General features: G+C 38.5%; 2 protein-coding genes, 1 long non-coding RNA gene and 1 pseudogene across 3 annotated transcripts; 3 read left to right on the top strand and 1 right to left on the bottom strand.

The window, feature by feature from the left end:
- Positions 1-107: 107 nt before the first annotated feature.
- On the top strand, positions 108-3,618 carry LOC124186808 (esterase E4-like). The gene is made up of 8 exons (XM_046578832.1): positions 108-322; positions 1,082-1,364; positions 1,438-1,623; positions 1,724-1,923; positions 2,066-2,222; positions 2,333-2,647; positions 2,887-3,040; positions 3,147-3,618. Exons 1-8 carry the CDS (start codon positions 188-190, stop codon positions 3,340-3,342), a joined length of 1,626 nt encoding a protein of 541 aa, XP_046434788.1. The 5' UTR covers positions 108-187; the 3' UTR covers positions 3,343-3,618.
- A 1,436-nt stretch (positions 3,619-5,054) lies between these two features.
- Positions 5,055-5,399, bottom strand: LOC124186817. The gene is made up of 2 exons (XR_006871727.1): positions 5,280-5,399; positions 5,055-5,197 (listed from the first exon to the last, which is right to left on the bottom strand). It is a non-coding gene; the product is annotated as an uncharacterized LOC124186817 (long non-coding RNA).
- A 173-nt stretch (positions 5,400-5,572) lies between these two features.
- On the top strand, positions 5,573-15,170 carry LOC124186615 (annotated as a pseudogene).
- Positions 15,171-15,910: 740 nt separating this feature from the next.
- Positions 15,911-21,596, top strand: LOC124186815 (juvenile hormone esterase-like). Its single transcript, XM_046578839.1, has 8 exons — positions 15,911-16,181; positions 19,066-19,348; positions 19,412-19,597; positions 19,676-19,875; positions 20,108-20,264; positions 20,424-20,732; positions 20,839-20,977; positions 21,085-21,596. The coding sequence occupies exons 1-8, from the start codon at positions 16,047-16,049 to the stop codon at positions 21,251-21,253; spliced, it is 1,578 nt and encodes a 525-aa protein (XP_046434795.1). The 5' UTR covers positions 15,911-16,046; the 3' UTR covers positions 21,254-21,596.
- The last annotated feature ends 871 nt before the right edge of the window (positions 21,597-22,467 follow it).

Below are 22,467 nucleotides of genomic sequence, written 5' to 3'. Positions count from 1 at the left end.
GGGGGGGGGGGCGCCCGGAGTCGAGGGGGGGGAGCTAGGGGGGAGCGCCGCCATCTTTAGTTAGAACCGGCATATATAAATTACTGCGATCAAAGTGAAACTTCCAAATAGTCGGTGAAGATTAACTCGAGAATCGCCAGCGGACGCAGAGTTCAGTTTGCTCAATAATTGTAATCGAGGTTCGAGTATGAGTGACCTTTTGGTTAAAGTTGAACAGGGGCTCCTTCGCGGTGCTGTGGTAAAAAGTGTTGTCGGAGAGTCTTACATAGCATTTAAAGGTGTTCCATACGCAGCTCCTCCCGTAGGGAAATTGAGGTTCAAGGTAAGTATATATTTTGATAACCGATTACGAAAGTAGTTTCGAATTTTAAAGGAACAATCCAACTTTTGACACGACATGCGACATATCAACATCGTTTGTAACTCACCAAAGAATAATTTCTTTCCGCATTTTAGTTTCTGGCAACTCTCAAATTTTTCAAGTTCCATCACCACATTATTTTATTCCAACTACGGCAAGATGTCTGCGTTATTAATGGAATTTTATTCTGATCTTTTTCTCTTTAAGTGACTTGTTCATTCCTGGTTTTAGGTCACTGCCAAGTTTTATTATTAACATTATTCGATAGAGAAATAATGATATGAGGAACTTTGATTTTACAAGAATTATCGATATTTACCTCTGTTTTCAGATAAACGAGCATAAAAATTTCATTATACATGTATAGTGAATGCAAGAGATTCGCAAACCGTTGGGCTTTCAATGTATATGTAAACTATAAAATCAAAGCTTCACAACAAAGAGTCAAAGCGAATAGTTGATAAAGGCACAAGTTCAGATGTGATGTACGATTCTTACATAACTGAAATGCGGTATCGAAGCCCAAATTGTTTTCATATTTTTTTCGGCGGAATAAAACTTGGAGAATTACACCAAGAAGACTACGAAACTTGATTCCATCATCATATTTCAAGGTTTTCGTATTTGGATCAGCTGTGAATCCTTATACGCAGCTCAGAGAATTGGACATTGGACATTGGACATTGGACAACACAAAAGTAATGTAAATTATTCTCTCAGGACCCAGAACCCCTGCAACCATGGACAGGCATCCGAGACGCACTGGAAGAGGGACCAAAGTGCGCTCAGTTCAATCTATTCACCAAGTCGATAATTGGCGATGACGATTGCCTTTATCTGAACTTAGCGACACCTTCACTAACGGGGTCACGACCCGTCATGGTTTGGATTCACGGAGGACTTTTTAGTTACGGTGACGGAGGTTCTGATATCTACAGTCCAGATTATTTGATGAAGATGGACATCGTCCACGTCGGCATTAATTACAGACTTGGCATCTTGGGTGAGTCCATGTTCCATACTATCAATCTCGAGTTATCAATTTCTCACAAAATACACTATCCATTCTTAACAAGGATTTCTTCAACTTGAGCACGAAGCTGCGTCGGGCAACATGGGGCTTAAGGATCAAATCGCCGCCCTGAAGTGGCTGAAGGAGAATATTGCTCAGTTCGGTGGTGATGCAAACAACATCACACTCTTCGGACAAAGTGCCGGTGCTGTTTCTGCTCAGTATCTGCTGCTATCTCCACTCGCTAAAGGTACTTGATAATATAATGAGGAATTGATTAATACTTTTCTTTTACGTCCATCCCGATATGGCATTGAAAATTTATATCGATGATATTTTTCTGACTTAAGGCCTCTTCCACAAAGCCATCATGCAGAGTGGAGTTCTCTCAGTGCCCTGGGCATGTGTGTCAGAGCCATTGAAAATGGCACATCGTTACGTCGCTGCTTTTGGCAAAGATATCACCGACCAGAATGAGATCGTCGAATATCTTCGTACTATTCCAGCCCATAAGCTTATTGAGATGCAGATGAAGATATCAACCCCAGAGGTGGGGCACCTGCCCATTCTCGCAATCAGTATCAATTACTTCGTAATTCGACTATCAACCTATTCAGTATACTTGATGCTTTGACACGATTTTTCGGTGGTATGTTCATACGGTTTTAAGTCGTATATTACGTGTTTTTCAGGAAACAATAAATCTTGTACTTCCGTTTGGACCGACCGTGGACAACAAAAGCATGCGACCTTTGATGCCCAAGCCCATCGAAGAACTTGCTCAAAAAGGTATCGACGTTCCCGTTATTATCGGATACACCGCTCACGAGGGAGCTATTTTCTTTTCGCGTAAGTTGACTTTCTTTCAGACCAAGAAAATTCTCTTCATGTTTTTGTACAGTTGAAAAAATCCAAGAATATTCACAATGAACGAACGTTTACTGAAACATTTTCACCAGGCGATTTTCAACCGGAATATGCAAAACTTGATAAAAATTTTGAGGCCTCGGCGCTTCGACCCTTGACCGCAAAAGCGCCATCCAAAGCAGCGGTAATCCTCCAAGAGATCAGGAAGTTCTACTTCGATGGTAAGCCTGTGACTAAATATCCCGCTGCCAATTACGCGCGGTACATAGGAGACCTACAATTTATCCGGGGAGTTCACAGGATGGTGGATATTCAGCGTGAGAAAAAATCTCCGACGTATCTTTACAGATTTGCCTATGACAGTCCTACGTCAGTCACGAAGATCATGTACAACGTAGATGAGAAAGGTTTGTATACATGTAATTAACTAGGAGGAGGGTTTTGTTCACTCAATTCGATGTGAATTCATCTGGAGACCAGCACGTTCTCTGCAATAATATAGTTAATCAACATGCGCGAATCACGTAAAAAAATAATCAAATCGATTGAAAGTATATTACCATTTCATTGGTAGTATATGAAAACGAACGAAGACTGTTACCATGACAATTTTTAACCTAATTTCTCATACCATGTGTACTCTCAGATGTTATCGGTTTCGGGGTTTCACACGCTGAAGAAAATCCGTTTCTGTTTTATCCGTCAATGTACCGCGAGCACGTGAAAATGGAGCCTGGCTCCCCTGACCAAATTGTTAGTGACAGGTTGATCAGACTATGGACGAACTTTGCAAAAACTGGGTAATTATTCAACTCGCTATCTTTGCCTATTTGAGGCTCATAAAAGAAAGTTCAGCGAAATGTAATTCATGATTACGAATTTTTGGAACATTCCACGGGGTACCAGTAATCCAACTCCACTGATCGATGATTTGATAACTACGGTATGGAAACCAGTGACCAAGGCAACCAAGAACTATTTGGAAATCAATGAAGAACTTTTCACTGGTGAGGATCTCGATGAAGAAATGTGTGAGACGTGGAAACGCATCGAAATGGTCTCCAATACCTCATCTGAGCGTTTCCATCCCGGGAGAAGTTAGGAGCAAGAAATTATTCCTTCGAGCCCAGATATGTCTGAGGAGTTTGCGAAGTCTACCACCAAACAGACGGTCAAGTGATTGAATTACGTAGCTGCAGATAATCCTCGGCCGCCTCTCGATACCATTCTTAAGAAAAATCATAGCTTGGTATATTTCTATCATTTTCAGCAATCTTTTTCACGTTGAACGTATTTGAAAATATTCTTGCTCTTTGTCAACGATTTCTGTTTGGGAACCCAACAGTTATATTTTTCTCTGTTGTAATTGAATGAATAAATTTCTATATGTATAAATTTACGCTATCGAACTTACTCCCGCATACAATGAATGAATGATCACCTAAGATTATAGTTCGGCAAGGGAGAAGAGAATCTGTCAGTCGATATTCATAGAATTGTGACGTCACCGAGCGACTGCTGAACGCTCGATGATTCGACCAACCGCTTCTTATAAAAGCGCCACCGCGGAGCGAGGATCACTTCTCGTCTGACCAGCACCGAGTTTACATCAGATTCGCTCATTAAAAGACCCCATATTGGTTAGATAACAGGTTGACAACGAATGCCCTCTTTTACTTCACTCCACGTAGTTTGTGCATATTCATTGGGCACCTAGTTCGTGTAACATTGTCCGCAGCGCCTAGTTTGCGCTATTTTCTCCAAACAACTTGTTCGTTTACAATAAGTAAACACATTTTGTGCATACCTTCCTTTAATTCTGGATACGTTGTCTACTCACCTTTGAGAATACCCAACTTGTGCCTACATTTCCGGACAAACCTCCCCAATCAACAATGAATCAATACTGTTTATTTACTTTTCAGATATTTCCGACATACAGGGCAACTCAAGTTATAACACCTCGAATATTCTTCCAGTTTCAATAAATTTTTCTTATTCTACCTTATTTATTATAATTGTCTTTCAAATATGTCTTTTTTCATAAAGGCTAAGTCTTATCCTATGAACGATTCATCCGAGCCAATCCACAAATTAAACAATTTTTCATTCAATAATTTCCTAGGCAGATTTTTACGAGGAGTTTTGCAAACGTGAACCCCGGAAGCATTGTTTTTGCAGATATACTAACAGTTGTGCTATAAACATTTGTTTTTTCAACACCCGATGAAACAGTTCGATTTTCAAAGCCTGTGGAACAATTGCAAAGTGACTAATTATCGAACACCGTGGTGAAACGACGTTTGTGCATGCGCGCAATTGAAATACTTTCTTCTGCGCATGCGCATGTTTGTCCAACTCAACTTCATGCACTGTGTCCGTGTTGACCGTGTTGACCGTGAGTTCAGAGTTAACTTGGTAAAATTTTACGCAAGTAGCACCTTCGGTGATTTTCAAATCAGACTTTCCTTCACAGGTATTGCAAAAAATAGAATGTACCACATACTTGTGGATGGGCGATATCTGACTCATGTGATCATTTTGATCGCCTTGGCTCAAGCAGCGCATACACTTGCCTTTACGGTTCACGCTACAAACTTTACAGTCATCGGTAATCGCCCACTTTGCGCACTCGTAACACAATAAATTATTATCTCTACAACGCTCTGATGAAACTGACCAATCTCGCGCGATAAACTGCTACCCAAAGCCCCAATTTTCATGTACATATATACATGTGATAATAATAGTATTTGACGTTTGGGACGACTGTGGCATGATGCGATGTCAACCCGAACATGAGTCATAACTCCGGTTGCTTGAGTTAGGCGCACGCATTGTTCCGCGTATAGAGAAAGTCACAATATAGTGAGTGTTTTTTTTTCGGTGTCTGAAGTCAAATCAAGAACAAGTCTCGTTTAGTGTTTCGGACCTTCCGGGGGACGCCCTCTTCGGAACTGTAATGATTACTTCGTTTACCGTACAATAGTTACAATTATAAACTTCAAGGAAGGATTTACTAATAATATCTATACTTACATTAGCATACGTGAAAAAAAAAAGATTAAATTAGCCGAGTCAAACTCATTCCTTCAGGGAAACATTCTTGTCCTTGAAAATAATGCTGAGAGAATAAAGCCGAGGTCGTTAACTACAATCGTGAAAAGCAAGGTTAGATTCACCGTTATCATCAAAATGCACATCAACAAACGTGGGGCTTTAAATTTTTTTGAAAAAATACGAACTCACAGTATGTCGTTTTACATTATTCACATTAGTCGTCATGCGTTACAGCCAGTAATTATTTCCCGAGCAATCAGAATCCACGTTCACCGTGACAACGCGTTATTTCAACACATCTAATTGCCAGCATATCTCGCGGCCTCGATAATAAGTTGGCATAAGTACGCGGAGAAGCTGTATAACATGTTAGAAGGCTCTTGCCGGTTGCAAGGCTCACTTCGTGATCGGTATTCGTTCCATTCTCCCAGTCCAGTATGAGCGGGCCTGTCGTTAATGTCAAACAAGGATCCCTTCGTGGCATAACAGTAAAAAGTGTTATCGGAGAATCTTATCTCGCTTTCAATGGTATACCATTTGCAGCGCCTCCTATAGGTAATTTGAGATTTTCGGTGAGTTACAACAATTAAAAAGTTATCGCACCTCGAGTCATATTATAATTACGGATATCCACAGTAGCAGATTTTGTTTTTTAATATGAAAACGGCGCGTCATTAGATATTTCATTTCTCTTGTCAGATCCGTGTGTTTCTATATCAGGCACATGTCGTGTCTGGATGATTAATACACATAAATTTATTAAGCTTGTTTTACCAACGTTTGACATCGATCACGTGTTTCACCTAGCAGTAACTGTTAACGTGCATTTAGTCGCGCCCATGCATTAGATTTGCATCACCATGATCAGTCCCAGATAAAGTTACGATTGCTTGGTTGCTATCCGCTTCCAATACACGGGTATAATCATGCACACATGGCAACATTGCGTGCAATGCAATGTTATGCAATACTAAAAAAAAAAGAGATAACAAAATTGAAAAAAACATAAAAAAAATATGAATCTGTAGGAATTTTTGAATAGCTCAAAAAATCGAATAAAATTGTTTGTTAAATGAACATGAAACAGAGGAATCACGATTGGACATCATTCCATTAGATACCTGGCATTATTGAAACCAAAAATAATCAGAAGCTGTATCGGACACGAGATTGATTGGGCATAGAGATTTATTGGATACAGACCGTTACGACACCAGTGATATTGAATATAACCAGAAGAATCTTTCGTTTTCTGCAATCAGCTTGAAAATGGGACGTCAGCATACTTTTTTACATCTGACTATTTTGGTTTTAACTTAGAATTTAAATATGTTTATTCAATCTTTGGAGCTCGATGGAGCTGTGTACAAAACCGCTGGTGTCTAATTGGGCCGTATCCAATGATTCTCTGTATCCAATCGGCTTGTGTCCAATTAGGAGGTAAAGTGGTTGAAGAAAAAACCGACAATTTGTTGGTGATTTTTGAAATACAATGTCTTTTCCTCATTTCATGAAACAATTTCTTCGCGCCCCGGCCATTCCAAAGGATCACCTGGGCCTAAAGAAGTCATCACGTACGATGGACAGTTGCTACTGTGTGATTTTTAACTAATATTGTTTCTTCGAATGCGAAGACCTAGGGGAGAGTGGGGTAAAGTGAAACCTCAACTGTAAATAGATAATCGGGCCACAATGAGCACGATAGCTGAAAATTATGGTTTCAACCAAATTCAGTTATTTTAGTCTTCCAGTTTTTATTAAATCACGAACACGTCACGGCAAATCGACAATTGGTGGAACAAAAATCTAACATTTGTGAGTAATTTTTTTCCCGTGGTGCCTACTTTGCCTCGTTCACCCCCAATCTCGAATCCATTGCGGTTTCCGACTATTTTTGGTGTCCACTAACGCTAGTGTCTAATCAGGTGGTGTTCAAACGAGCCTTTCCTCGTAAAACATAATATATGTCATTCCTGAGTGCTGCAATATCAACAAGAGAAAATTAGTTGAAACTCAACAGTTCTTGAGTTATTTGTGGACATGTATACAAACAAACGATTTCATATAACAGTATAAACTGAATTATCAGTGGGTCAGATAAGCGGCTCAGTGTTACCGGGTATAAGCCAAGTTACATACTAGCAGGTGCAATCTTACTCGTGATTATTTTGGTTATTATATTCATCGCCAATTCGACGGGTTGAAATTAAACAAAGCACAGGTCACTTTCGGAGGTTTTAACTTAGACAGAACAATGCAAGATTGATGACAATTAGAACAGTAGTTTCACACTAACAATAAGTTCGAACAAAACTGAACTGCGTACAAGATTATTGATAGTATATTGATCATGATATGCCACAAGAGCCTGTGGCACTTATAACTGCTGCTAAAAATACGAGACTATATCGTGAAATCATGTTTGGTCATTAAGTTTCATCAATTTTTCGTTGAACGTTTATCTTTCTCCTACGTCCTATGATATTTACAAGACCCTAGCGTTGAATTGTAACAGAAACGTTTAAAAAAGTTTTTACAAATCTTTAGGAGCCTCAACCTCCTCTGCCATGGAAAGGTGTACGAGACGCTGCAACAGAGGGACCAAAAAGCGTCCAAATCGATTTCTTGACATCGACACCGATTGGCGACGAAGATTGCCTTTATCTCAACATAGCCACCAAATCGTTAAAAGGATCTAGACCGGTGATGGTTTGGATTCACGGAGGAGCCTTCGTATTTGGTGATGGTAGAACCGAATTATGGAGCCCAGATTACCTAATGAAGACGGACATTGTGTACGTGTCGATTCAGTACAGACTTGGAGTCCTCGGTAAGTTTTTTTGGCGGCGATTGCGTAATATTTGACTATACCGGTGAATAATGAAATTAAAGGATTTCTGAATATCGATCATGAGGCGGCACCCGGAAATATGGGTCTGAAGGATCAAGTGGCGGCTTTAAAATGGGTTCAAGAAAACATCGCCCAGTTCGGAGGCGATCCGAACAATGTTACCATCTTTGGATGCAGTGCTGGCGGTGCCTCCGTACATTATCTCCTTTTGTCACCTCTAGCTAAAGGTAGTATATATTTGCATGATAAGTGTAAGAATAATTCTTCGGTCATTTTCTAATTAAAATTATTTGGCGATCAGGTCTCTTTCACAAGGCCATTATCCAGAGTGGCGTGACATTGAATCCCTGGGTAACCACATCAAACCCAGTCGTGACTGCTCAGAGCTATGTTGCGCTACTTGGAAAAGAAACCACTGATCCCAATGAGATCGTCGAGTATCTGCGCACGATTCCAGCGAATAAGCTTATACTAGCTGAACAGCAAATTCAGACCCGAGAGGTTAGTAAATCAGCGTCACGAAGAGCGTATAACGTTCCTGGTGTTGGATTAGACAGGCCTTATTTCTTTAGGTTAATTGTTCATTTTGCATTGATAATATATTATCTAGTAAGCAGAATTTTATCCATAGTAACACGACTCACCGCAACGCACCAGTAGTTCAACTGATTTTATGATTCTAATTTTGTTCTTCAGGATAAGATTCGCTTTATGTTTCCATTCCTACCGAGTGTCGATAGCAAAAGCCAACAACCATTTATGCCAAAACGCCCCCTAGAACTTGCCAAAAATGGTTTCGATGTGCCCGTGATCATTGGATACACCAGTCATGAGGGAAGTTTTTTCCTAATGGGTGCGTTTCGATTTTCTATTTCGGTACTGATATAATGCAAGAAGTTTGGACTAAATAATTGATGACTGTAATACGTTTCTACATTTACAGGACTTACAACACTGGATCTACCATTTGTTGATGAAAATTTCGAGGTTGCGGTAACCGAGGACTTGGTCGAGGGAAATCCATCAAAAATATCCGAGGTGGCGAAAGAAATAAGAAAATTTTACTTTAAGGATAAACCTATAAACAAAGACGTGATTAGCAACTACATCCAATGTTATGGAGACATATACTTTGCCAATGGTATTCACAAGGTAGTCGAATACCAACAGAAGAAGAAAACTCCAACTTACTTTTACAGGTTTTCATACGACACCCCCAATTCCTTCGGTAAACTGGCTTTCGGGGTGTCAGAAAAAGGTACGAAATTAATTCTACCAGCAAATGTCGAAATTCATTGGAATGCGGAAACGAATCTCAATATTACACATAATATTTGAGGAAACGATAAAAATCTACCGACGCAGTGCATTGCGAATTAAATGATTAGTCGGTTCAGATGACTGCATGGGTATATTTTGTTGGGTCTGGTTTCACTAATGCCTTACGTTATCACAGGTGCTGGTCACGGTGACGAAGTTACGCGCTTGTTCTACCCAATGGCGTTGGCTCAAAATATAAAAACCGACCCACGCATATCGTCAGTCGATAAAACCGTGTCCGATAAGATGGTCAGAATGTGGACGGACTTTGCAAGAACTGGGTAGGTATCTCATAAAAATAAATTTGCTGACAACCACAGATGTGAAACTAGGGCACACAGACGAACGATAATCTCAACTGATTTTTATCGTTGCCATTTAATATTGGCTTGCAGAAATCCAACACCGCAGATCGATGATTTAATAACCGTGATGTGGAAGCCAGTGACACCAACAGAGAAAAATTACATAGATATTGGTGCCGAAATCTCTGCCGGAGTGAATCCGAACGAAGAGGTGCAGCAGTTCTTCCGGCGCATCTCTGAGATTGTAAAGAGTTAATAGTGCCCTCGTCAAAATGAACGGTGTTTTCCATTCGGAGCCACTTCATCGATAATTCAAACTTGACATGGATTTTTTATTTTTTCTACAGTGCATTAACTCCATCTCGCACAAAAATTTGTTATGACGAGAAAAAAAGTGTGGAGATACGTTTATTTTTCATTCGACATTTCCGTTTGAATTTTTATCAAGAACAGAAATGAATATAAGTGTTTTAAATGATGTTTCACAAATAAACAGCATTTGGTTTCAGTGCTGGTAATGTTTACCTTTCACTTGCTAGATTTAGCAAGAATCTTTCGAATGGCAGTCATCTACAATTAAAAATCCCTTCAATACTCATCCACACCATTTGCACGATTACGTCCATTTGGTGGAATGATAATGTATGTAATGGGATAATATGAGACACATCAACGAGAGAACATGATTTAAAGAACTGCAGTTGCTTGTCAAGAATAATAATGCATGCACATAATAAATCAATATTTACAGTATATAGTATACCATCTTACATTTTATAACTCATTATAATACTTACTTTGTATTTGCCATTGAAAGAACAAAAGTTCATGACCGAAACAAAATCTCACGATGATACTCTTGTGAGGTGACAAAAGCAAATAAGGGGATACCTTGGCTTGGAGGGTCAGAACGAAAAGACTAAACTTACCGAGAAACTTATTATCATTGCCTTTTTCATTTGATCTATTGTTGTATAAATTAATTGATACTATATTTTGATATGAAAAATTCTTATCGTTACCCTATTTTAAATAGAATTGCGGACCGCATTTCCGTTTGCCTATTTAATTGATCTTTTCACGAGCATATCCGTTTTCAATTTTAACTGCATGACTTATTAAGTCAGCCCTGTCAAATTGTTAGATTGATGTTTGGTATTACCTTCAAGATAACGCGATCAAAAGTCTTGTGGAAGGGTTGCGTAAAGTTTTTAAGATTAAACGATTGACTTAGAATTCAGTCGAAGCATTCGTTTGATCAGACATGGGTGGCCACGTGGTTAATGTTAAACAGGGATGGCTCCGTGGCAAAACGGTGAAAAGTGCTGTAGAAGGGACCTACATCGCTTTCAAAGGCATTCCATTCGCGGCTCCACCAGTAGGAAATTTGAGGTTTGCGGTAAGACTCGTTTTGCAATAATCGACGAATAGAAAAGTTTTGAACTTGATAATTGTCCAAATATTGAGTTTGATTCTTGACTCTGCCATTTGACGAATTAATTTATCGTTAGTTGCGGATCGTAACGCGGCATAATAGCTTTCCTAAGTTACATTGCGGTATTTTGAGGGTCAACACGTAGCAGTTTGTAGATAATTACAGATAAGTGATAAGGATTTCGTGATTCTGTATAGGTGCAGCTTCGACAGTTACGGGCAGATAATTTGATAGTGAAGGTTTGATTTGCCGGTAATTCATACGTCTTGCAGTATGATGGAATATATCCGAGTTCACCGACCTTGAAATCTTAAAGCATATAGTAATAGGGATCTTCGCAAAAGAGTATTCGAGGTTTTCATTAAAGCTTTAGAGAGAATATATTTTAGTCAGAGAGAAATGAACGCACGACTTTTTACAAATCCACTATCATTGTTGTCTATTTAACCGATTATAAATTTGCGGCCATCTTATAATCCTTGTTTATGCCGTGATCATGTCTTCAGTCTTAAAATTGACTTCCGTCTTTTACTCTTTCTATTTCAATTTCGTCTTTCCTATTCGAGATGCTGCCTTCAACTGCCAGCCTTCGAAGGAGAGCCGACCCTCGCACTCGTTATGCCTGCGTCAAGCGCGTTTTCTGTCTTTATCAGGCAATCTTCTACCATCCTTCTTTCGCTCCACTGCTCAAAACTGCTTACTCGAAACATTCTCGTGCATTCCTGGGTTCTTCTGAGCGATCTTCCTGCCTTCTCTCCGCTGGTTCACATCCATGCGTCATAAATCTACGGGTTTTTATATTCTAATATCTTACCTGTCACAACTACTCACACAGTACAGCTCGATTAAAACTGTCCCCGATTCTACAAGCGTCTAATATTTAACGTAGGCATGTTATGTCGTGAATTTCTTTTGACCCTGTCAAATTTTTGTGTCGAACAGTCTCCTTTCTTCAAAGTATTATTTAGAATTCAAGATGTGTAAGCCTAGATGTTGAGAATGGTGTTCACCATGGAATAATAGAAAGCAGGCAGTTCTTATCCAATTTTCGACATGAAGGTACAAAATTGTTGTGCAAAAGTGTTCGAGGAGTACAATGATCATTCGTGAACCGGATAGCACGATCACTTTTCGATTCATTAATGAATACTGATGCAAAGAATAGCTTATGTTAAAATGTTTATTAGTCATGCAATTTCTCGCTTGATGTCTTTGCCAATCAATTCTAACTATTGTATGGGAAATGGATATGGACTGTTCTTCAGGACCCTCAGCCCCCGATACCATGGACCGGTGTGCGAGATGCTTCAGAAGAGGGGTCAAAATGTATCCAAATTAACTCGAAGACATCACCATTCGCTGGTGACGAAGACTGTCTTTACTTGAACGTGGCAACCACATCGTTGGCAGGTTCGCGGCCGGTGATGGTTTTCATTCATGGTGGAGCTTTCATCCTTGGTGACGCGGGTGATATGTTGTATGGCCCAGATTACCTGGTAACCGGAGAAATTGTATTGGTATCCATACAATACAGACTTGGTGTCTTCGGTGAGTTCATCCGACGTTCGTAATTCTGAGATTCAATCCTACTGACATCTGGTTAAATTGAAGGATTTCTGAATCTCGATCATGAGGCAGTGCCTGGAAATATGGGACTGAAAGATCAAGTGGCGGCATTAAAATGGGTGAAGGAAAACATTGCCAAATTTGGTGGCGATCCAAACAACGTAACCATCTTCGGAGAAAGTGCTGGTAGTGTCTCTGTGCATTGTCAGCTTTTATCACCACTTTCCAAAGGTATAACATCTGCCGGATCTAGCAATAGAGTTTGAACAAAACTCTTCACCAACGTAGTCATCAGTCATTACGTGTTGGTAATTCCTACTACCGCTAATGCTGTTCAGGTCTTTTTCACAAGGCTATTATGCAGAGTGGCGTGGCATTGAATCCCTGAGTATCGACTTCCGTGTCGGTTGAGAAGGCTCATCGTCTCGCTGCTAATCTTGGCAAAGAAACCACTGACCCAAACGAAATCGTCGAGTATTTGCGCACGATTCCAGCCATTCAACTGATAGAAGCTGAACAGCAAGTTCAGACTCCAGAGGTTAGTAAGCTAGCATCAAACATGCCTTTGCATTGCTCAATTTAAGTTCGGTTTGGGTGTCGAGTATCAATTTTGTGGTGAAGTACACTAAAAATCCCGAATTACTCCGTATTATAATAAACACGCGGTATTCCGGTTTATCACACAGCACTGGTGGTTCAACTGGTTTTATGATCTCTACTTTGTTCTTCAGGAGAGGATTCGCTTTTTATTTCCATTTCGGCCAAGTGTCGACAGTAAAAGCCAACAACCATTCATGCCAGAACGACCTCAAGAACTTGCCAAAAATGGTTTCGATGTGCCCGTGATCATTGGATACACCACTCACGAGGGGAGTTTTTTTCTATTGGGTAAGTTCTTGTTAAACTATTCCTGTACTGGTATGCGAGAATTTGAATCCAAAGAATTCATGATAGTAATACATTTCGATATTTGCAGGACTCACAACACTGGATCTTCCATTTCTTGATAAAAATTTCGAAGTTGCGGTAACTGACGATTTAGTCGAGGAAAATCCGTCAAAACTATCCGAGGTGGCGAAGGAAATAAGAAAGTTCTACTTTAATGATAAACGAATAACCGAAGAGGTGATTGACGAGTACATCCAGTGTTATGGTGATATATACTTTGTCAACGGTGTACACAAGGTGGTTGAATATCAACAGAAGAAAAGTAGTCCGACCTACTTGTATAGGTTTTCTTATGATAGCTCCACTTCCATGAGAAAGTTGGTTTACGGGTCGTCAAGGAAAGGTACGAAAATTATTCTATCAAATGTCACAATTCATCGAAACGTACAAATGAACACGAATACTGTTTGAAACAAAAAGATTTTGTTCGAATACGAACCTACTAAATAATTTACACGGTGTAAGCGAAGAAAATTTGTTTCATTTGATCGAAATTTATTCCAATCTAATACATTTTTGTTTTGAGCGAGAAAATTCTCCATCAGATTCATGTTGAAATAAATTTTTTGCTGGGTGTAATATTTGATGAGAAAGCAGAAAGTTGCCGATACAGTGTATAGCGAAATAAATAATTAGCAGGTAGAGATTATCATACTGAATATTTATCTACGTCTAATTTCACTCGAGTGTTACGTTAATACAGGTGCTGGTCACGGTGATGACCTAATGTGTCTATTTCACCCAACGGTATTCGCCAAAAGACTAGAAACTGAACGTACTTCAGTTGCAAAAACCGTATCGGATAGGATGGTCAGAATGTGGACGGACTTCGCAAAAACTGGGTAGGTCTCGTATGAATAATTTTATGGATGACCACGAATATGAAACTGTAATGAAGGGTAGACAAACGAATGATGATCTCGACTGATTTTTATCGTTACCATCGGACATCACCTTACAGAAATCCAACACCTCAGATCAGTGATTTGATAAACGTTAAATGGGAGCCGGTGACCTCAACAGCGAAAAATTACATAGATATTGGTGCAGAGATCTCTGCTGGAGTGAATCCAAACGAAGAGGTGCAGCACTTCTTCCGACACATCTCTGAGATCGTAAGGAGTTGATACTGCCCACGTCAGAGTAAACGGAATTCCTCGTTTGAGGCCTGATGATGAAGAATCGACGCTGAGATTAACTGCGTCGTCTTCTATGCGATTCATTAACACGCTTTGAACACGTGTATTACTGTGCATATTTTTACAATTAGACGAACTTAAACCCGGGACCAAAATTCGTTAACTCTAGAAAATTAATGTTAACTTATGTTTATGTAACATTCAATATTTCGGGGTCAAGTTTTGTGAAGAACAGAAATTGATATGAATACTCTTTGTGTAACTTTCACATTTCTTATTGTTAGATTAAATTCTCACCAACTATCTCCGGAAGTTAACATATGGCGTTGGCCGTCAGACACGGTAAGTATTCCTGAGATGTAGGTTAAATCGGAGTTCCGTAATTTATATCATATGTACGCATACATGCATATCTAAGTCTGATGAAACACACCATCCAGAAAACCATTTTCACTAGTCATGCTCACTTTCCAGTATTTTCGTTGGCGTAATTGTCCAGTTGATTCGTAGCGTTATCTCGGAAGTAAATATGACGATATATCAACGACGGTTGACCCCAAATGGTGATAATTCTTCATGCTACGTATGCAGATCTATGTACACCATGGCTGATTCGTTGCGTTAATACGATAATGTAAAACCTGGCTAATATTTTACCATTTCTCACTGATATCATACACTGTGGAGAGAGGTAAATGAGCGGAAAACTTTTAGATATAAATTTTATCGGAAATTTCCTGAATTTTCAGACAAAAATCCGATCTTTAGAAAACGATGGAGAACATTGTGGATTTGACATTCTTGGTTTTATTTTTCAAATTTTACGCTGAAAATGACAAGTGAGAGAATTTCCGATAGAAAACCGTGTTTCTAATTTTTCATTAATGCATTATTTAAACTGTTATTTGATTGGGAAACTTTGTAGCAAAATCTAATAATTGTGAAAACCCCTGTTAACTCAAGCCAGAGGTCTTTCGTACTCGAGAAATCGCTTTGTTGACGCCTAAATAATGTGAAGAACTCATAAAAAACACATCAGAGATTTGGTGGGTTGGCCCACATACAAGATTGTCGCAAGATACTGTCGAGTTGTTTGAGAACGTCGAAGTTGAGTCAAACAAAAGTATCGTGGACGGTTTAAGTAAACTACGGATTTCAGTTCGGTCACTGATCGAGTCAGACATGGCTGGCCACGTAGTTAACGTTAAGCAAGGATGGTTACGTGGTACAACAATGAGCAGTACCGTTGGAGGATCCTACATCGTATTCAAAGGCATTCCATTCGCTGCTCCTCCAGTAGGGAATTTGAGATTTGCGGTAAGAATCCTGTTGCAATAAATTGAAAATTTTTGATTGAATTTTGAGTGTTTGTTCGTATCTTGATGTTCACCCCTTGACACTGTCGTATTTGGGTTTTATTTATTATTTATTTTGGTTCACAATATGGCGTATGTTTTGCCAGGTCACACCGCCTGAGACACAAAATATATTTTCCACAATATACTTGTGGCAATTAGCGAGGGCTTTACAATGAGCGTCAAGGACTTAACAACTTTTTATGCATGACCCTATTTGTGGTATGACGATTATTGGGGGAGGAAATTTCGATTTGTAGGTCATTCTCCAGTGTTTTACAGTATCTATAGCCAAATATTCCCATATTCACCAGCATTAAAATTGTCATAACAAATACTTGAAATAACTTTCTCTCTTCAAGCCGATCATTGAATAATTCGAAATAATAATAATAAATATAATTAAAAATAAATAATAATTTCGAAATTGTACTCTTCAATTGAATAATTCACTTCAATTTTCGTAATCAGTTTCTGCGAAAGCATGTCTTAATATAGATTTTTGACGATATTATTTTGAAAATAGTAATCATTAAAATTGTATAAGATATCAAAAATGGTACCATTTACGGAATAATGAACAGCGAACAGTTTGTAATTGTACTGAAAAAATATTTTAGTCGTAATGACCAACATTTGGTACTGGCAAGGAAAAAAGTTTCGGAGACTTAATATACACATATTATTCGATAGTAGTAATCAATTAGTAGCTCTCATGATATCGTAAATTTAACTAATCTTTATCCACTGAATGGATTTAATGAACTGTATGAAGCAATTTACTTGAATCTACCAAAGGGTATTCTGCATTTTGATATTAGCGTGAAAAAAGTATTATTTATCAATTGAGTAAATTAACATCGAGATTTCGTATTTATATGTATATTCTATTCGATCAAATTTTTATTCAATTTTGAAACAACTATGTCATCAATTTTGGTATTTACAACAAAATAGTGTGTTTCCACGAGAAAATTTTCTACAAAATGCGTCCAAAAATTAATTTTTTTCAGAAATTACAAAATTTTCTCTGCTTTCAATTTTCCTAAAATGCATCTATGACCAGTAACTAATTTCTCTAAAATTTATGGCGAGATAGAAGTTCAATAGATTATCCCGAGATACGTTGCCACATCCTCGATGCCTAACATCCCTGAATATTAGCCTCATTATGCATCACCTATTCAATTCCATGGATTGATATCTTTTTACATAATTATAAGCTTCATAATTTCGTTTTAAGTCGTTCTTATATTCTACTTTCCGTATGCATGCATGGATACGGTTTCTTTCATCTGCTGATTGTTGTGAGAAACATTCATTCTTGTTGATGTTATCCTTATCGTCAAATAATATTAACGGTAATCTGAATGCAAACAGACTTACGTGCACGTACGTACCAGAAGGACCACACCAGAAAAAGAGTGGTATCATTTCAATATCGTAAGCTCACGGTCAAAATATTTTATCTTTTACAATGCCTTTGATGGCTTTGACTATTCATCTCATCAAGATTTGAGCAAAAATTGTGTAGCGTCAAACAATGTTCATTAGGATGAACCAGATGCCTGAAAATTACCTCATGATCTTTTCGGAAATGCAGGAACTGGCGTGCACGTGCAGCGTAATAAAACCTTTTTCGAGTGGTGTATGTTTGAGAAATGGTCGTCGAAGGCCAGAATAGGTTATCTTTGTACATATGATGCAAGTACGGAAATTCTTATCCGCACCAGTGTGAAAGGCCGGAGTGGGCGTAACTAACCCACTACACTGGACCCAGAGGGCAGGGGTAATTTAGGGTAAATAAGAGGGTCCAAAATATCATCTCAACTTACGTAAATCTTCCGTATTGGTCCTCTTCCCATCAAAAAATGGAAGGAACCAATTAAGAAGCACGTTAGAAAACCGCACGCTAAGGAATGAACTCCAAGGCGCGTTGCAGCATGCAGAATCAGGGGAGTTCTTTAAAAACCTGTAAACGAGGCAATTCAACAAAAATCTATTAACGGAGCAGTTCTGAAACGTTGTCTGACTAGAGCAGTTCATCGAAGACCTTTTAAGCAGTCAGATCAAATCATCATTAGAATAGAGTAGTTTACAAAATCTTTTAGAATCAAGACAAGCAATGTAACTTTGAAGGAATTCCGTTCTTTTCTTCTATTTGGATATCATGATTTTAATATTCAATCGTTATAATCTTGATATAATTAAATTTGAATAAACTTAATCATTGTGTTTATTCTGTTTCATGAGTGAATCAAATTAATTACCTTCAACGTTACTAAATCAAACTGACACATCTAATAAATTATTTCCGTACCCATTTTAGTATATTCACCGGAGCCCTATCTGGCATTGATGAATTTTTTTCTTTACTCTTTCATTTTCGCAATAGCACTTGTATCGTTCATTGGTCCACAGATACCCTATTTGGGTATATCCTTCTTTCTTTTGAAGACCCTTCCACAAAATCCCGTAGTAGATAACAGTTTGAAACTGTAGCGATCGATTCTAAAGTGCTAGCAGACAATTATTAGTCGATATTTTATTCATTTAGATAGAGACAATAATTCAGTTGCCGCAAGCAGAGTAATTGTTCGTAAATATTGTCAATTCATATCACATCTAGTCACCTTTGAGCACGCAGAGCCGCCCACCGCTCGAATCATCAAGATCTGAAATAGAATGTGCAGTGCACTGATGATTCGTAAATTGGGTAGTAAGTTCGGGTCTTTCATTCATCAAATGTACTTGTATATTTTGGCCGTATAATTCTTAACGAATTTCTCCTGTACGTTAATAAATTTTAAGAAACGTGTAAAAGATGCATGTGGATGGTTCACCAGGATCCTCACCCTCCGGAACCATGGACCGGTGTGCGAGACGCTATTGAAGAGAGGTCAAAATGTATCCAAATCGACGGAGTGACGTCGACGGTTGATGGCGATGAAGACTGTCTTTACCTGAACGTGACAACCACATCGTTAAAAGGATCGCGACCAGTGATGGTTTGGATACATGGGGGAGGTTTCATGGTCGGTGACGGAAGTCTTGACTCGTACGGTCCAGATTACCTAATGAAGACAGACATTGTATTGGTATCCATACAATACAGACTTGGTGTATTTGGTGAGTTGCTTTCACGTTCGTTCTTTTGAGATTCGATCATTCTGAAGAGCGATACAATCGAAGGGTTCCTGCAACTCGATCACGAGGTGGTGCCTGGAAATGCCGGTCTAAAAGATCAAGTGGCCGCTTTGAAGTGGGTCAAGGACAACATTGCCCAGTTTGGTGGCGACCCAAACAATATAACCATCTTTGGAGAAAGTGCGGGTAGTGCATCAGTGCATTTTCACCTTTTGTCACCACTCTCTAAGGGTAAAACAATCATATCGGACCGACCCATTTTTTATTTCGTACTTTTTGGTAATTGCCGCCACTTTCAACCGTTTTCAGGTCTTTTTCACAAGGCCATTATGCAGAGTGGCGTGACACTGAATCCTTGGATAGATTGTACTACGTCACTGGGTCCTGCTCACCTCCTTACTGCCACTCTAGGTAGAGAAACCACTGATCCTCACGAGATCGTTGAGCATTTGCGTAAGGTTCCAGCTGAAAAGCTTCTCTTTGCTCAAGGAGAAGCATGCACCCCCGAGGTTTGTGTATCAGCAGCATTGCATTAAAAACTTAAGCTGCAGAGTGATTGGAATGTGGTTTTAGAATCATATTCCAATTGCCACATTGCAACAGCCATTGAGACGCTGTAACGTATTTCACGATATTAAAGTGTTCACTTCAAAATGTTAAATAAGATTTGTTTTCCACAACTTCTACAAAATGGAGGGACGATGTGGATATAAGAGATAAGTTGTATACATCGTTCCGCAGGACAAGTTTCATTTCTTAGTCTCATTTCGGCCGTGTGTCGATGACAAAAGTCAGCAACCATTTATGCCAAAACTCCCGCAAGATCTTGTCGAGAACGGTGTCGACGTTCCTGTGATCATTGGATACAATACTCACGAGGGAATTCTTTCCCTAATGGGTAAGCTGTCGACTCTTATATCAAAATTGACGATTGAAATACTCTGGGACCGAATCGAATATTATTCCTTTGAACAAAGCAGTATCCAACGTAAATGACTTTTTACAACTGAATATATTCTTTTGTTTAAAAAAGCTCTCTTTTCCAAACTGTTTACAGAAACTACAGAAAAATCTCCACTTGAATTACTTCAGGATGATTTTGAGATTGCTGTGAGTCAGGATTTGATCGCAAAAGATCCGTCGAAAATATCTGAGGTAGCAAAGGAAATACGAGATTTCTACTTCAAAGATAAAGAAATAACCAAAGAGATGATCAACGAGTATGTTCAATATTACGGTGACGTACACTTCGTCAACGGGATCCTCAAAGTAGTTGAATATCATCAACGGAGAAAAGGTCCAACCTACCTCTACAGGTTTTCTTACGACAGTCCTAAATCCTTAGGAGAAATCGAAGGAGTCGAAGGTATTTCGAATTATTTGATTCAATTGATACGCAATGCATATCGTAAAAGTAGTACATTTATTCCGTTATTCTCATTAATATCGGTTGACAATTTGAAACCTTTCAGGTGCAGCTCACGGCGATGATATTCCGTACATATTTTACTCAGCACGGTTCTCCGAACGTTTAAAATTGGAACCAAATTCAGTCGAGCAAACCATTTCCGACAGAATGATCAGAATGTGGACAGACTTCGCAAAAACTGGGTCAGTATTGCTTACGATAATTCTTACCAGCACGCAAATCCAGTGGGAAAGGATAGCACAGGGATTAAGGTTTTTCTCGCGATAAAAATTGACATACTCCTCTACAGAAATCCGACACCACAAATCGACGATTTGATAACTGTTAAATGGGACCCAGTTACGCGGACAGATAAAAATTATCTACAAATTGGCGCGGAGCTTTCTGCTGGGGTAAATCCGAATCCAGAAGTACAGGAGCTCTTCCAACGCATCTCCTATATTGTCAATAGGCAATAATCAAGTCAAAACTAAGAACGACTTCGAATCGTTCCATCATGGATAGGCATGGCATAGAAGTCCATCAATGGATTAAATTCTACTTGGATTATGTTACGATCATTAAACGGATTTTTAATATTGAAATACTGTATATACTTGCGTTCATGCAAAATTAATTAAATGTAACTCGTATTGACTAACAATCGAATTAATGTTTTTTTATCTTATATTGTATGCCTGTTTTATAAGGAGCTAAATGTGACTAGCTATTACTGAAGATAAGATATAAATTACAGTATTTTCGTACCGTAGTAACTTTAAGGCCTTTCTTTTCCGTTTGGATGTTGTACATTCTATAAGAAAGTATAATATACTAGCAACCCATCCCGGCTTCGCACGGGCATATAATAATATAATAAAAGAAAATACATAATGTTTACAGTGAGTTTCTAGAAAAATAACATTTATATTATTACTTATTATTATATGCCCGTGCGAAGCCGGGATGGGCTGCTAGTTAAATTATAAAGTTTTGATCAATGAAGCACAAATAAGTAAAAAACAGGATTAATTTCACTGTATTATCTTCATTATAATATGAATGCAATTTACACTTCAGTCTAAGTAACACGTGGCCGGCTATGCTAACACCAAAAATTTAAAAAGTGGAAATAATTGAATTGTACGGTATTTCGTTCACTACAAAATAAATTTAATTAATTTTATAGCGTCAACAACACGTGGTAATTATGCTGTTAAAATGTAGCTTATATGACACGTTCGTAGATTTACCATAGCAGCGCCATCTATTGATTACTTACTCAACCCAGTCGAAAGGTATCGACATCTGTTAGAATCATTTGGAGTAAACAGATAATTGTGACTGTCAAATAATAACAGACAAATAATTAGCAATAAATTAAAATTGCGACTATAATTTGAGATTTAAACTATCCTATCTCTCAAGTTGGATCGAACTGCACATGGTGTGCGTATTTTATTATAATCGGTTAAGTGGTTTAGGAGTCCATTGAGGACAAACATTGTGACACGAGATTTATATATATTAAGATATCTTCTCTGCGTAGAAATGCCAATATTCAAGATCCCACAACGTATACATTTTTCCGTCAATTATTATCGTCTGGTTCATATTATTCAATAATATTTTTATGCGTTAATATCCTGCAGTGTTTAAGAGGTATTTGAAGTTTTAAGTAATTTTGTATGCC

Source organism: Neodiprion fabricii, chromosome 7 (genome assembly GCF_021155785.1).
Source record: "Neodiprion fabricii isolate iyNeoFabr1 chromosome 7, iyNeoFabr1.1, whole genome shotgun sequence".
In the NCBI taxonomy this organism is placed as follows: domain Eukaryota; kingdom Metazoa; phylum Arthropoda; class Insecta; order Hymenoptera; family Diprionidae; genus Neodiprion; species Neodiprion fabricii.
Note: the sequence above shows the minus strand (reverse complement) of the source record. Positions and strands in the feature narration are given on the sequence as shown.